General features: G+C 41.6%; 1 protein-coding gene across 1 annotated transcript in view; it reads right to left on the bottom strand.

Moving 5' to 3' along the window:
- egf (epidermal growth factor) overlaps window positions 1-15000 on the bottom strand; it is a 34493-nt gene that overhangs the window by 17783 nt on the left and 1710 nt on the right. The window contains exons 2-7 of the mRNA XM_042061971.1: window positions 12008-12207; window positions 10145-10326; window positions 9122-9349; window positions 8626-8831; window positions 7446-7559; window positions 4991-5113 (exon numbers count right to left, since the gene is read on the bottom strand). Coding sequence (XP_041917905.1) covers window positions 4991-5113; window positions 7446-7559; window positions 8626-8831; window positions 9122-9349; window positions 10145-10326; window positions 12008-12207 — 1053 coding nt within the window. The remainder of the gene's footprint in view (window positions 1-4990; window positions 5114-7445; window positions 7560-8625; window positions 8832-9121; window positions 9350-10144; window positions 10327-12007; window positions 12208-15000) is intronic.

The raw sequence follows: 15000 nt of genomic DNA on the forward strand, positions 1-15000 counted from the left end.
TTTCCTGCTGTTGTGTTTTCCCCAACTCACACATGGACAATTGTCAGGCTATTTTTTTTTCCACACGAGTAACAAATGTGTGTGGGAAGAGACATTTCTTGACAAGTTGACCTGGCCAGTGATCTATTTAAAGAGTGGCACCGAAGGTGGAAACCTGGAATCTCCCGTCTATTTTATCAGCCATTGCACACCACTTGGGGCGGCTTACCCTTGACTGAACTTCTCATCCTCAAAACAAACGCTAACTCCAAAACACGAACATGGTTGTTCATGGCAGTTTACGGCTCTTTGCTAAATCTGTGTGAGTTAGATAAGACCCAGTACATGTGCTCAAACATTTTCCACTCTGTGGACTAAAAACACATGTGTCTCTCCCCTTTCACTGACAATAATATGGCACAGTTAATAAAGCCATAACTTTGTAACTAAGTGCATAGTCGGGATTGGGGAATGGGGGTGGTGCCAGTCCAAGGTGTTGTCCAGTATTATATGGGAAGCAGTGGAGCACAGTCTTAAAACCATGTATTGATCAATGTAATAATGCTGATGTATTGATCAATGTAATAATGCTGATGTATTGATCAATGTAATAATGCTGATGAATTCTTGTGAGACCAAACACCCCATTTCTGCTGTTTCTCTAGCTCTCTGTTATGTGCAGTATGAGGTTTTGACTGTTTCTGATTATGACATCTTGTACACAAACACACAGCCCAATTATCCAGGGCTGTATTATATTAGCTGCGTTATCCAAATATGTCAAATCTGTTAGCAATGCTAAATCCTCCCTTACTTTAACAGTTATTGAGCATATCAAACATCAAACCTGCACATAGGGGGGGGGGGGGGGGGGCACAGAAAGAAAACCTTTACAAATGGAATGTTTTTGGATCTTCACCCTTAAAACTCTTCAGCCTAGGGGTACGAATGATGAATTTGTCTTAACTTGCTTTTTGTGATTATAGAATTCACCAATGACATGATGAAGAACTATCGATTAGGATAAAGACAAAGATAATTCTGACCTGTATTTTTGCATTTTAGCCTATAACATTTGCTATTGACAATGTCTATATAATGTTTATGACATTATTGATGTTGGGTATCTTTTGGGGTATTGTATTTGTATATGTCCACCTGGACTATGGACTACGCACACTGACTTAGTGTTCACTTACGTTCTTTGGGTGATTGGTGCAGGAACCTAAGAGGCCTCAGCAGCCTGGTGACGTTTTTTAAACTGAGAAGACTAATGAGGCCCGAAATGTTTGTTACCTTTTGTTTCATGGCCTTTCAGCACTTTGATTACATTTTTGATATCATACAGCCCTTGAGTGCAGTCCCTTCATTTTCTACATTTTGACTGTGCAATGCTAAATGAACATTAAAAGGGAGCTATAGGCTAACTGGAACAAACCACTTCCAGGAAATTATGCGAAGCTAGGCTTCAAACGGTGTCAAAATGGGTTATAGCACACACAAAGAAGAGAAGGTTATGTATCCTCTTATCCAACTAGATGGCAAAGTTGGCATGTTCCTTTAAGACATCATGATGTTGTGAGTGTTTTAAAAAAGACACAAGTTAAATGGAGAGCTGATTGTGCCAGCCCAGAAAAGGCTTTAGTGGAAATCCCCAGGTTTGCTCTTTATGTTCGGTTCCAGTTTGCTCTACCTATTGTGCCTGCGGAGGCGTGGGGTGGCGTGGGGTGGGATGGGGGGGGGGGGGGGGGGTTGTGCAGTGTGGACAAAGTCAGCAGGTGAGCATGAGCAAGCTTCTTACCCTGAGCTGGGTCAAAACCCTAACGGATGTCACTGCCATAATCCTATATGCGGAAGAGGAATGCAAGACAAGAGAGAGAGAGAGAGAGAGAGAGAGAAAGGCAGGTGAGCTGTGTGTGTGTGTGTGTGTGTGTGTGCATGCAGTGCGCATGCGTGCATATGAGTATGTGTCCTGTGTGAACTGGAAGAGGAAAAGATGCAACACCCCCGTGCCTATCAAGATAGGTCTGAATGGAGAAGATGGAGGTCTGTGGCTGTGCAGTTGATGTGAAAGGAGAGGATTCAAACTGAATGCAAGTCGGACATAGTAAGACTTGTGAAGAGAAGATGTCTCCTCCAAATAGCACTTAGAGGAGAAGACAAAGCTCTGCTCTGACCAGCATCTTCTGCATCATCATCACCAGCATCGTCACACCAGCATCGTCTTTCTCTCACTCTCTTCCTCATCTGTCTCTCTCTCTGTCTCTCACTCTCTTCCTCTCTCTCTCTCTCTTTCTCTCTCTCTCTTTCTCTCTCTTTCTCTCACTCTCTTCCTCATCTCTCTAATTATTCCACTCTCATTGTGTTACTGCTCTAGAGTTTAGCCACCTCTCTTTCTATCTTTGTCCTTCTCTCTGTACATACCCAGCCTTTGGTCTTTTTTCTAATCATGGAACAAAAGGGCACGCACAGAGTGCGAATTACCCCACCATAATTGTGGGGTACTGCTCCTTCACTTCTTCTATGACCATCATGGTCCACTACCATATCAATCCCCATTGTGATCGCCAAGTGCAACATGTGTTGCGCAACACACATACAAGGTCTAAACATGCGACAAACTGATAATCAGTAGTCTACAGAATATCTCATTGTTATTATACTGTATATCCAAAAGAGAACTGTCTTGATAAACTCTCAAAAGTTAGAAGTTAAGTGCACTGAAATACCATTCTAATTACTAGTAAAAGTAATACCTTTACAAGCCTATTGCCTATTTCATGAAATATTGATTAATTTATTTTTAGATTTCATAACACCTGGAGGTAAGACCCTAACCCTCTCATATAAACAGAAACCAACTTTCCGTTATAGTCTATGGTAATCAGTGTCAAATCAACACAATTGCTTAGAGATATGTGAAACCTGAGCGATCTTTAATGTGATTAAGGACCATACTATTAAAAAACATACTGTCATAGAAAAACTAGCCTACAGAGCGGTAACCTACAAGAATCCAATAACCAGAACAAGCTGGGTGTCATTAACACTACAGTATCCTACTGTACAAATTAATCACATATACACATACACTTTCCTTTCCCTCATAGTGTCTCTGTGAATAAAATAAAATCCTAGTTTCATTAAGATAGTATCAGGGTTCAGATGAAACTACATTTATTGAACTAAAAATATGAAATAATAGCTGTACTATTTAGCCTAGGCTACTTGGCTCTTTTTATGTTTCCACAGGTATCACTGATGTTATGTAGGCTTACAGTAGCTACATCAGACCCTCTTGTGCTTAATATAAAAACAACACAGGATCTGTGCCAAACTAATTTCAAAAGGGCACAATAATTTATTCAAGATTAAACGAGAATGGACACCTAGGCTATGGACTGGAATTCATCTCCTTGGAAATGACAATAGATTTTACCTCACCACAATGTAAAATAATAATAATAATAAATGATTTAAATAGAGAATTATCTTGCTAACTAACCTTGGTATCTAACCAAGGTCCACTTTACTAGCCTCAGTGGGTAAGTAGCAGGTAAGTAGCCGGTAATTAAATGTATGAAGACGTGACATGAGCTATGAAAGAACAAAACACGTTAATACATGAAGGTTGTAAAATAGCCCATTTTCAACAAGCTAGACGTCTGCTAGCAACTTATATTTACCCATGCATGTCAGCAGCAAACCGAATTTAAGCTACTGAAGGAATCTACCTAACGTTGACACTTGCTTGAGAAGTTGAAGTTGTTCTCTATCTCTGTTGCTTCTAGCGCCACGGTGGTTAAAAATGGTAAGGTCCACAATAGGGGTGTCTGAAATCGCTTTACATTAAATTTTCTCTGGTGAAAATATAGGAGTTGACTTGTATTGTAGCCAACTGTAATGATATTTTTTCACAATATCAGAAAAAATATCTGACCCTCCCAAAACTGATATTTCTGTCTCTTTGGGGGGTACTGGGTCTTCATTGGTGGGTATAGTACCCCCCAGTACCCCCTGTAATTCGAACTATGGGCACGCACATCCACATTTTTATTTTTCTGGTGCTCACTCAAAACTGAACTGAAGATGAAAATCAAACGAAATATCTGCACAGTGTTAGACAATCCCATACACTTTATTCCGCAGTGTTTCAATCTTAAAAGATCTTCGTCAGGCATGGTAAAATCATATCACAAGGCAAGACAAGAATATAAAGACACATAATGACTGTGTATTGTTACAGGATAAAGTGTATGGGAGGGTCTAACAGTGTGCAGATCTTTATTTTTATTTGCAATCGTGCCCATGCCAATCCTGTACATCCATGTCCACCCTTTGCTCTTAATCTGCTTGGACCAGGTCTGACCTTGTAGGACTGGACGCAGGGTCAGAGTTGTGGACCTCTAAACCAGCTCAGACATGCCCTTTCCCCAGACACCTTATGGACACAGATCAGCCCCGTGTGTAGGTGTTTGTTTGTGTAAGACAGAGTGAGACCGAAAGAGTTAGAGAGAGAGAGAGGAAGAGAGATTGATTGATTGATTGATTTGATTTATTTGTGTTAGGGACCATACATAAAATACATTAATCTCAGTGAGAGAAGATGTTTCATATCGTATTGTAGCTATAAGCAAATAATACAAAAATAAATAGATAGATAGATAGATAGATAGATAGATAGAGAAAAGAGAGAGAGATAGTATTTGTCTCGGTCTACTTGTTTTTTTTGTTGTTGAGTCTGAGAAGAGTAAAGCACTTGTTTTGGTTAGAGATTAAACATTCGGCAAAGTTGTGCAACCACTTCACAACTCACTCGATCAAATGATCTTACGAGACTTGTTCATCCGACTCCAGTCTGTTCTGTACAGTACATTACTCAGTGGCAGTGGCGCTATCATCCACTCAGTACTGAAGCCAAGTTCCCACCTGTTCTAATGGTGGAAATATCTCCACTGAGGTAGTGTGACCTTGAACCTAAAGGACAGTGTCGTGACTTCAGAGGCCTCACCGTGACAAGTCTTCAGGTCGGGTAGCAGGAGGTATCCATGGGGACAGGTGCAGAAGTAGGAGCCTGGAACGTTCTCACAGCCTAGGGAGCATCCGTGGTTCCAGAGGGCGCACTCATTTACATCTGAAACACACACACACACATATAGATACTCATGAGTATTTTCAATAAATCCTGAAAATGGGTTATTGAAAATGGTAAATGCAGTGTGTGCCATACATTAGTGCTTTAGCTATTCCAAATATTATTTGTGTGTCCTGAAAATACTTTTTACCACTTTTATCATGAGAAACAGGTCACTGTCCGCCAGATCGTTATCACAACACACACACACACACACACACACACACACCAGGCACGTGCAGAGAAGGGGGGCTACAGGGGCTCTAGTACTTGCCCTTTTGCCCCTTTGATGTCCAAGTGCCCTCTTGACAAGACCCGTTTTTTACTTTTTAAAATTTGTAATACTTCCGCTAGTTCCAACGTGAATATTCGCTAAAATGTCTCATTAATAGTTTGTGAAATTAGAAATGTACAAAAATAACAATTTTCTGTGTTAATTGAAATGCCTTAAGACCACCAATCCGTGACGTCATACATTCAGTGAACTCTCAGAAGGTGCACGCAGGCACAGTGCTGCAGGAGACGTTTGGGAGCATGGTAAGGTCACTTGGCAGTTAGCCTATCTGAACATGCAATAGTATTCAGCTTAGAGATAGATAATAAAATGTTTAAAGTTGTTTCATGTTTAATGAAGTAGGCTGTCAAACCCATTTTAACCATGTCATGGTCCATCCATTTCAATAACCTGGCAGCTTCGAAAATCTAAGGCTGAACGTTCATAACATATTCTGTTTAGGTTACTATGTTATAGTAGCTTAGGTTAGTAGACCTAGTTCATAAAACAGAGTATGCAAACCTTTTCTAAATCGTCATAAGCCGACGACATAGGCTACTGTTATTTAACTAACTCAACTCCACACGTTCTCTGTTTACAGTAGGCTACATTACGCGTCATTTCACTCAGTGGCCACACGCACAGCACGTGAATCTGCAAGACACCAGCTTGCTAATGGTGGTAGTTCACTGTGATAAACATTAAAATTATAGCCTGACAAGCCAGACTAGGCAATAACATATTTGCTGCCGCTAGGGTGCGTCTAGATTTCAAGGCTATTAAAATTAGCTTTGAATTTAATCAATAAGATGTAGCCTTATAGCCTATGATCTCTGTGTAGACAATAGCCTAATGAAAACTGAAAAGACCTATCTGTGCCCTGGTTACAGTAGGCCTACAGTACATGCACTCCTATTGAATTTTCAGAACCAAGGAGACTGTATTCTCTATTGGGTTGTAATCAAAATTAAGTTTTAAATAAAGTTAACACGTTTTCTGAAAATTTTGTTCCATGTGCCCTTTTTTTTAAATTTGAGCCCCTGCCCCTTCAAAGGTCTCTGCACGCCTCTGACACACACACACACACACACACACACACACACATTATAATAATGAGAATCGGGTCACTAGTATCAGCCAGATCACAATCACAACAAGGTTTTATGCTTCATAATAAGACCAAGAGCAAGAGCCTGAAGAACTCTACTTGCAGTTTTTCCATGACACACACACACACACACACACACACACACACACACACACACAAAGATGATTGATGTATTAGCCTACCAAGTACATAACCTACATCTACTTACTGTAGACCAAGACATACCACATAACCATCAAAATGAAAAACATATTTCCTCTCCTGACCAGATTACCACCTACAACTCACACAACATCTCCCCTTCATAAAGCATCACTCTCTCTGTCATAGAAACCCTTTTACTCATGAATAACATTTACGCAATATGACATGAGTGGGAGTGGTGTTGGTAACAGAGCCATCTCTAGGCAGGGGCAAGGGTGGGCTAGGCCCACCCAAACATTGTGCGCTTGGCCCAAAATTATTTTTTTCATGGACATGTTTTTCAGTTGGGCATCTGTGCAGTGTGCAGCCTCAAACCCAGTTTGGATGTAGATGTGGCGTTGAGTGTAGCCAGCTGGTACATAGCTGTGCCCAGATTTGGGCCAGACAAGCTTGGTTAAATACAATTACAATTTAAAAAGAGCTTTGACATTGTGTGTAAGCAGTTGTAAATAACTGCAAATTGTAAAAAGTTTTATTTGGAATATATATTTTTGCATATTTTTCTGTGTAGCCTTGAATCCAAAAAGTCCACATAATTAGGCTATTTAACAGATGTTAAAGGTAATTAGGGAGAAATGGAAGGACATATAAGCGTATAACTTTACAGAAGTTGCCATGTTTACTGAGGGCAAAATGGAAAGACGCATACCTTCACAGAAGTTGCCAAGGGCGAAATGGTTAAGATACACAGACATTCACATGAGGTTGCCCTGTTTACTGAGGGCAAAATGGTGAGATGCACATACCTTCGCAGATGTTGCCATGTTTACTGAGGGCGAAGCCATCTCTGCACTGGCACTGTCCCGTGTGCCCGTGGCCAGAGCACACCCTCACACAGCTCCCTGCACGCTCATCACACCCTGGACACAGCACCAACACACACAATAACCAAACTACACCTCAACATTACTGCACAACCAACGGCTGAGAATTGAACTCTACCTAACATCACAGCATAATGCCAAATTCCGGAATAATCATCAACCGTTGTGCCCTGAGTTTCCAAACTAAGAGAATCAAACTAAAACCATTAGGAGCTGGACGGAGCGGCGTGACTCCCCAGCGTACCCAAGCCTAGCACAGACACACACGAACATTAACAAATTAACAAATAGGCCTAATAAACAGTAAAACAAAAAAAATGTACCCCAGCGTACCCAAACCTAGCACAGACAGACACGAACATTAACAAATTAACAAATAGGCCTAATAAACAGTAAAAAAATGTACCCCAGCGTACCCAAGCCTAGCACAGACACACACGAACATTAACAAATTAACAAATAGGCCTAATAAACAGTAAAACAAAAAAAATGCACCCCAGCGTACCCAAACCTAGCACAGACAGACACGAACATTAACAAATTAACAAATAGGCCTAATAAACAGTAAAAAAATGTACCCCAGCGTACCCAAACCTAGCACAGACACACATGAACATTAACAAATTAACAAATAGGCCTAATAAACAGTAAAACAAAAAAAATCCAGGTGCTGGACATAGCATGACTTGCCAGCATACCCGTAACCCAGCACACTTATTTTAAATAATTAGGCTATAGGCTAACAAATAATAATAAAATGTAGCAGACAATTCACAAAGCAATTTATAAAACACACACAAAAAGAATAAAAAAAAAAATAGGCTAAATCATGGGCATTGGTGACTCTCCTGGCATTGAACAATTAAAATGAAACTGATCTGGACATAGAGATGTGTTAAAAAAAATGTTCAATGCTGTAATGAGGAATCAGGATAGATGGAGAGATGAAAAGGAAGAATGGGCACTGAGTGAAAGACATTGTTTGTGGCAATCTGATGTGATGAACTGCTTTTTGTTATCTTCATAACATTTTGATATGCTGCCTGCAAGTGCATGGAGGGAACAATGAGCTGATTCTATCAGCAGGAGACAGACCACTGACCTGGAGAGGGGTAAACCTTATTCTCCACCACTGGTTGTTGGAGGGGATGTACCACTCGGATATCTCCAGGGGGGTGCAACAGGTGTTTGGAGTTAACTGTCTCTGGAGCACCCCCTGTGTACTTGTCCAGTCTTATGATATGTTGTGATGTTGATTCTGTGATGTACACATAGTCCAGGAACACAGACATCCTGAGAGTCTTCGATCTACAGAGTCAAAACAAAAACAGGCAAGGTCTTCTTTCAATAGCATTAAAACTCGTCTGCTGTCCACTGTACAGTGAAACACAATAGTGACATACAATCTGTGACTTGGAAGAGGCAAACTGAGTGAAAGTTAATTTGCGCATTCATTCATTCACCTTTTCATTGATACATGAATTAATTCATGATTAATTTATCTGTCCTCCCATCCATCCATCCATCCATCCATCCATCTAGTGGATAACTGAACTGAACATGGACTGCAAATGTACTGACAGTTTTTAGTTACTCACTGTAAGGCCTGGTTGAAGACATTGATGACATTTCCATTGTAGTCACATGACCCGATGGCCCTGTGGTTCTCTAAGCCCTGCTGGATCCAGAACAGCCTTCGGTCCGAGTAATCTATGCTCAGCGTCTCCAGTCGGTCTGGGATCTTCAGAACCGTTGTGCCCGTCTCCCCGTTCGCGTCCGTGCGCTGGATGCTTGGTGTCACTCCATCTGACAGCCAAAATATAAATCTGGAGGAAGTGAGGAAAACATTCTCAGTGCTGCAGAATTCACAGAAGTCTTCACACCTGCAGTGAGACAGGACAACAATTGTTTCCAGAGAACCATTCAGTATTTTCTGAAAGAAATGTCTAGACAGGCAGATCACTAAAAACAGTATCTGCTGATTGTGTTATTCTTGCAGTTATTCTTCACCTCTAACCTGGGTGCAGGTTTTCCAAAATATGAGAGAAGAGTGACGTGAAGTTTGCAGACAAGCCATCAGTTTTAAGCTGTCAGTAAAAAGCAAATGTTTTGACACAGAATCAAAATGGCCGCTGGCGTGTCAGGGGCTTGTGCTGCTCACAGAGGCCCTTTGATTGGGCTGGGAGGGCAGTACCAGTCTGGCCCCTCTCTGCTGCCGGTATGTGAGGAGCACTGGAGCAGATCTAGCACCCAAGTGCCAGCCATGTCTGAAGGAATGTGACTGTCTGAGGCACCAAGCATTATAGCATCTGGGAGGCAAAACAAGATGGCCGCCAACACAGTCACTTAAGCCTGAAGGGGGAAAAATGGGTGATATTGTAGTCATGAGCAGAGATGTGAGCTGTGTGTTTGTGAGACAGGACTTAAGAATGACCCCGAGTTTTAGCTGAGTCACACTCATGTGACAAGGTGGGAGTCAGATGAACTCAGGAATCAGAGTGGAATGAGAGAATCTAGAGAGTGAGTCAGATGAATTCAGGAGTGGAATGAGAGAATCTAGAGGGGGAGTCTGCATTGTAACGAGCCTGAGACTAGAGGAAAGGCCGAAAAGGCAGATTTACCGCTCATTTGGGTCCGTAACTATGCTGCTGGGCAGGGACAGCTGTCTTAGAAGGGTCCGCTCGTCTTTGCCATCTAGGCTGGCCATGTGAATGGTTCCAGTCTCCTGATTGGTCCACAGGAGAACATTGTGAATCCAGTCCACCGCCAAGCCTGATATGCCTTTCTCTGCAACAAGAAGCTTCTACAGACAGAGACAGAGAGAGAGAGAGAGGGAGAGGGAGAGAGATGGGAAATAATAGACTTAGGTGGTGTTCACATAGACACTCTTTCTTCATCTCCAGGTGCTCAAATTAAATAGTTTTTCTATGGAATGATGTAACTACATGATCACAATGCGCTTTGTGAATAAGTATATATACTCTTTTGATCCTGTGAGGGAAATTTGGTCTCTGCATTTATCCCAATCCGTGAATTAGTGAAACACACTCAGCACACAGTGAGGTGAAGCACACACTAATCCCGGCACAGTGAGCTGCCTGCAACAACAGCGGCGCTTGGGGAGCAGTGAGGGGTTAGGTGCCTTGCTCAAGGACACTTCGGCCGTGCCTACTGGTCGGGGTTCGAACCGGCAACCCTCCGGTAACAGGTCTGAAGCGCTAACCAGTAGGCCACGCCCCAAAAAGGTGCAGACAGGAAAAAATGCAAGACTGAAAAAACTTGCTTAACTTTTGAAGTTGTTTAATGGGCTGTTGAAATGGGCTGTAGGGTAGTGATCATAGCAAAAATATGTCCACAATCAATTTCCACCTACTAACACTCATATTTGGGTCTATTTGGGTATATTTGGGGATACTGTAGCCTGGAAGCACCTTTGAAATTACCGCCCCCTCCCCATGGATGATACCACAGGGGGGTTGTCCACTTATTTACAGTCAGTGAGAGCAGGGACCGGGTCGCTGCAGAGACACACATGTGCCATATAACAGCACTGAAGTTGAGAAGCAGAAGAAACAAGGAAAGAGAGCCTCTTTAGCAAAGAAGCCTAAAGTAAGTCACTGACTACGGAACCCTAGAGAGGTCATTACAAGATATGTTTTAGTGCATATCCAGAAATTGTGCGCTCATTTTATTAAATAGTGTGCTCATTTTACTAAATAGTGGTCTCAATTTAGTCAATTGTGTGCACATTTTACTTAACTGTGAGCACAATTTACTAAATAATTCACACTAAATATTCCGCTCATTTTACTAAATTGTACTCTCATTTTAATTTTTGTAAAATAAGAGCACAATTTAGTAAAATGAACACATGATTTAGTAAATTGGGTGCATGATATGGTAAAATGTGTGCACGATTTACTAAATTGAGCGTACAATCTAATAAAATGACACCACAATTTACTAAAACGAGAGCACTATGTAGTAAAATGAGCACACAATATACTAAATTGTGCACATAATCTAGTAAAATGAGACCACAATATAGTAAAATGAGCGCACAATTTAGTAAAATGAGCACACGTTCTCTCGATATACAAAAATATCTTGCAATGACACCGCCCGGCTCCGTAGCTGTCTGTCATATCACTGTGTAATTTTCTACAGGGATACTGTCCATGTTGGCCGAATATTATAATGCCATGTTGTACCTAGTCATTGGTGAAAAAGTTGTCTACATAGCCATGCATCCAGAGTATTGCATTATATATATTGTCATGCTAGTTCAGTAATGTATCAGATCTCACAGTTTTGGTTTCTATAGCACCCAATTTGTACCCAGACAGAAAATTAACAAATCTCTCCTTTTATACTTGGACATTGGGAAAGCAGCCCACATGTAAATGCATGATGAAGAGAGCTGAATAGAAGTGAAGGGCGCTAAGAACAGACTAGACGTGTGGGAACACATTAGCTAAGCTTACTTGTCTCTTTGTCCCATCCATGGCAGCTCTGCTGATGATGCCAGTTCGTCCATTGGCCCAGTACACCATTCCGGAAGGCAGGTGGAAATCCAGGTGCACTAACGTTCCAGCTCTGGCTACCACACGCTTCTGGTCCAGCCCATCCAGGTCCATGCGAAATATTGCGTTCCCATATCCAAAGATGAGGAATGGTTCCGGACCTACAAGAAGAGGTATCAAATAAAATGGTACATGACATATAGACAGACAGACAGGCATCCGTGTGTACACACACATGCTTCAAAAGGTCCAATTCCAGTAAACCTCTCCAGGCCTTCACAGTTCTGTTCAACAGTAATTTGATTTCTTTACTTCTCAGCTCTGTTCTGTAATTGTTAGAGCAAACAGCACAGGCATTGGTAGCAATAGATGTGCATGCATGTCACAGTTTCCTTTTAAGTGTTTTTTACCATGAAGATTAAGCAATATCTTGGTGACGGCAAAATATCTCAACATCAGGAATGATATTCTGATGGTCAAAGGCCAAACTGATCACCCCAAGCCCCAGACAGAGAAGAGAAAAAATGTCTGACAGTTTTATGTCATTTTTTGTCCTAACTCTCTCTGACTTTGTGGGTCTTCACATCGGACCTCACAATAGCCTTTTGTACAGGTTCTCATTCAGCATGAGGGAAATTAATGATGAGGCATCCTTGTCTCTATTCAGCCCATTAGCAAGGGAGTTAGAGTATCCAAGCAACCACAGGAGAGATGAAAGACCTACTGAGAAAGACCTCTGTAGCCTGAGAGGACTGCGAGGTTGCTCTTAAATGGGGTTGAGGTATGGGGAGCCCGAAGGCCCAGCAATGTCATGACCTCATAGACAAGGAGAAACTGAGACTATTTAGCACATCAAGTTCAGGAAGCTGAGAAGGAAAGTCAGCAACCAGGGTATTGCTTTGTTACGTTATGGTAGTTTTATGTATTGTATGTCATATTGTGTTATCAGGTTAGATAGATAGATAGATAGATAGATAGATAGATAGATACTTTATTGATCCCCAGGGGAAATTCAAGGTTATTAGGGTAGCAGATGATATTAGATTATTAGATTAGGTTGTGTTTGTCTTTGTTTGTTTGGTTTATAAGCATTTTCTGTATTTCTTTAATGGTTTGTGTCACCTTGTCACCTTCTGGAGACTTATGCTAAGCTAAATGCTTAGAAGCTAGCGGTTTAACATTAAAGTAATTTTCTGCACTTCAGTAGTCATCAACTAACTTTGACCTTAAAATAGACCCAGAGGCATGTGTGTGTGTGTGTGTGTGTGTGTGTGTGTGTGTGTGTGTGTTTGCTGGTCTCTGTATGCTTGTGAAATTCCTTTATTGGATTAAATCGTTAAATCGATTTCTTGGCCCTAAGACTCTGAGAATGAAGTTCCCAGCAGAAGAAGGTACTTAAGTGTTCCAGACACTATCAATCGTCTGTGCCAATCATTCATGGGTAGTGCTTTTTAGTATATATCGTTTTCTTAGCCTGTCTTGGTGTACTGGAAATGGATCAGAATATTGTTGATTGTTCGTCCCATGCTTTGATGCAATTGGGGTGTAGAGCAGGTTTTTGAGGGAGTTGAGAGAGAAAGGAACATGGATCAAAGAGGATAATGTAGCGCAGAGGTTCCAGAGTTGCTATGTTCAGTCTTGTTGCTATGTTCAGTCTTGTTGCTATGTTCAGTCTTGTTGCTATGTTCCGTCTTCTTTGACTTGGATGCTTGATAGTCACTGTGTTTCCAGAGGTTCCAGAGTTGCTATGTTCAGTCTTCTTTAACTTGGATGCTTGATAGTCACTGTGTTTCGTGGGACATGCCCTGCATGGCTGCCCAGCTTTGTGACTTAACATCCCTTTAGCCCATGGAGACAATTATATGCTAATCAAGTTTGTGGTCTTTTTAGGTCTTCACAAGCAACTGAGCCCAGCGATGTAATGGATGACAGTGTCTATGGCAAAGGATGATGAGGAGGAGGAATGTTTGAATTGGGGGGCTTGGGCTCTTGCCTTACAATTAATCAAACCTTATTTTCCTCTCCAAGCAGGGCGGACATGACAATAAAAGAGAAAAAAGAGTGAAGAGCGAATGAACATTATCTCCATGGTGGCAGGACTGCTTCTTCAAGCAGGCCGTATGAAAAGAGAGCCAAAGCAAAGGGGAGCAATGAGCGGCCGTTGAGTTTGGGAGGAAATGGGAAACATACAGACAAAATCAAATCCACAAACTAATTGGACGCATTGTCAAAAATACATGATTCCCACAGACATTTGAAATGCCAGCCGGCTGGAGGTAGTCAGGATTAGCCATTTCCTCTATTTTGGCAGAGTACAACAATCACTGAGAAACCAGAATCGATCTTGGCTGTTTTTCTCTGCTAGTTAGACAATTCAGAACCCTCTGTTCTGTATTGGTTTGCGTGTGTGTGCGTGCACGTGTGTGTGTTTGTGTGTGTGTGTGTGTGTGTGTGTGTATGTGTGTGTGTGTGCGTGATAAAAGGGCAAATACAGCCAAAAGTTCAGCTGAACCTGCTAATATTATTGCCTGGCATTGTGCATCAATAACACAGCAGACACACTCACTAAAGTAAGCACACACACACATACACACAGTTGTCCTGCTGTGACGCACCAGGCATGTGTGTGTGTGTGTGTGTGAGCGTGAGAGTGTGCATTTTCCCCCCGTCTAACTGTGGGGGATATGTTGTGTAAGACCCTGTCTGGCAGAGGGGCTCTCAATAATACCACACGCTGCCCCAACTGCTCCAGGGTGTTTGATTTGTGCTAAAGGTGGACATTACTAAAGCTGTTGTCTGGACTGCATTTAGAGTTGTCATAATAGAAACTAATATAATCATATTATACACATTCTATGGATAATGTCATGTTTCAAATAAGGCATATGGGAAATGAAATCATACATGAAAATTAGGAGCAGATATGAACCTTGTGTCTTATCTGTGTCACTAAG

This window comes from Alosa sapidissima, chromosome 14, assembly GCF_018492685.1.
Source record: "Alosa sapidissima isolate fAloSap1 chromosome 14, fAloSap1.pri, whole genome shotgun sequence".
Taxonomy (NCBI): domain Eukaryota; kingdom Metazoa; phylum Chordata; class Actinopteri; order Clupeiformes; family Clupeidae; genus Alosa; species Alosa sapidissima.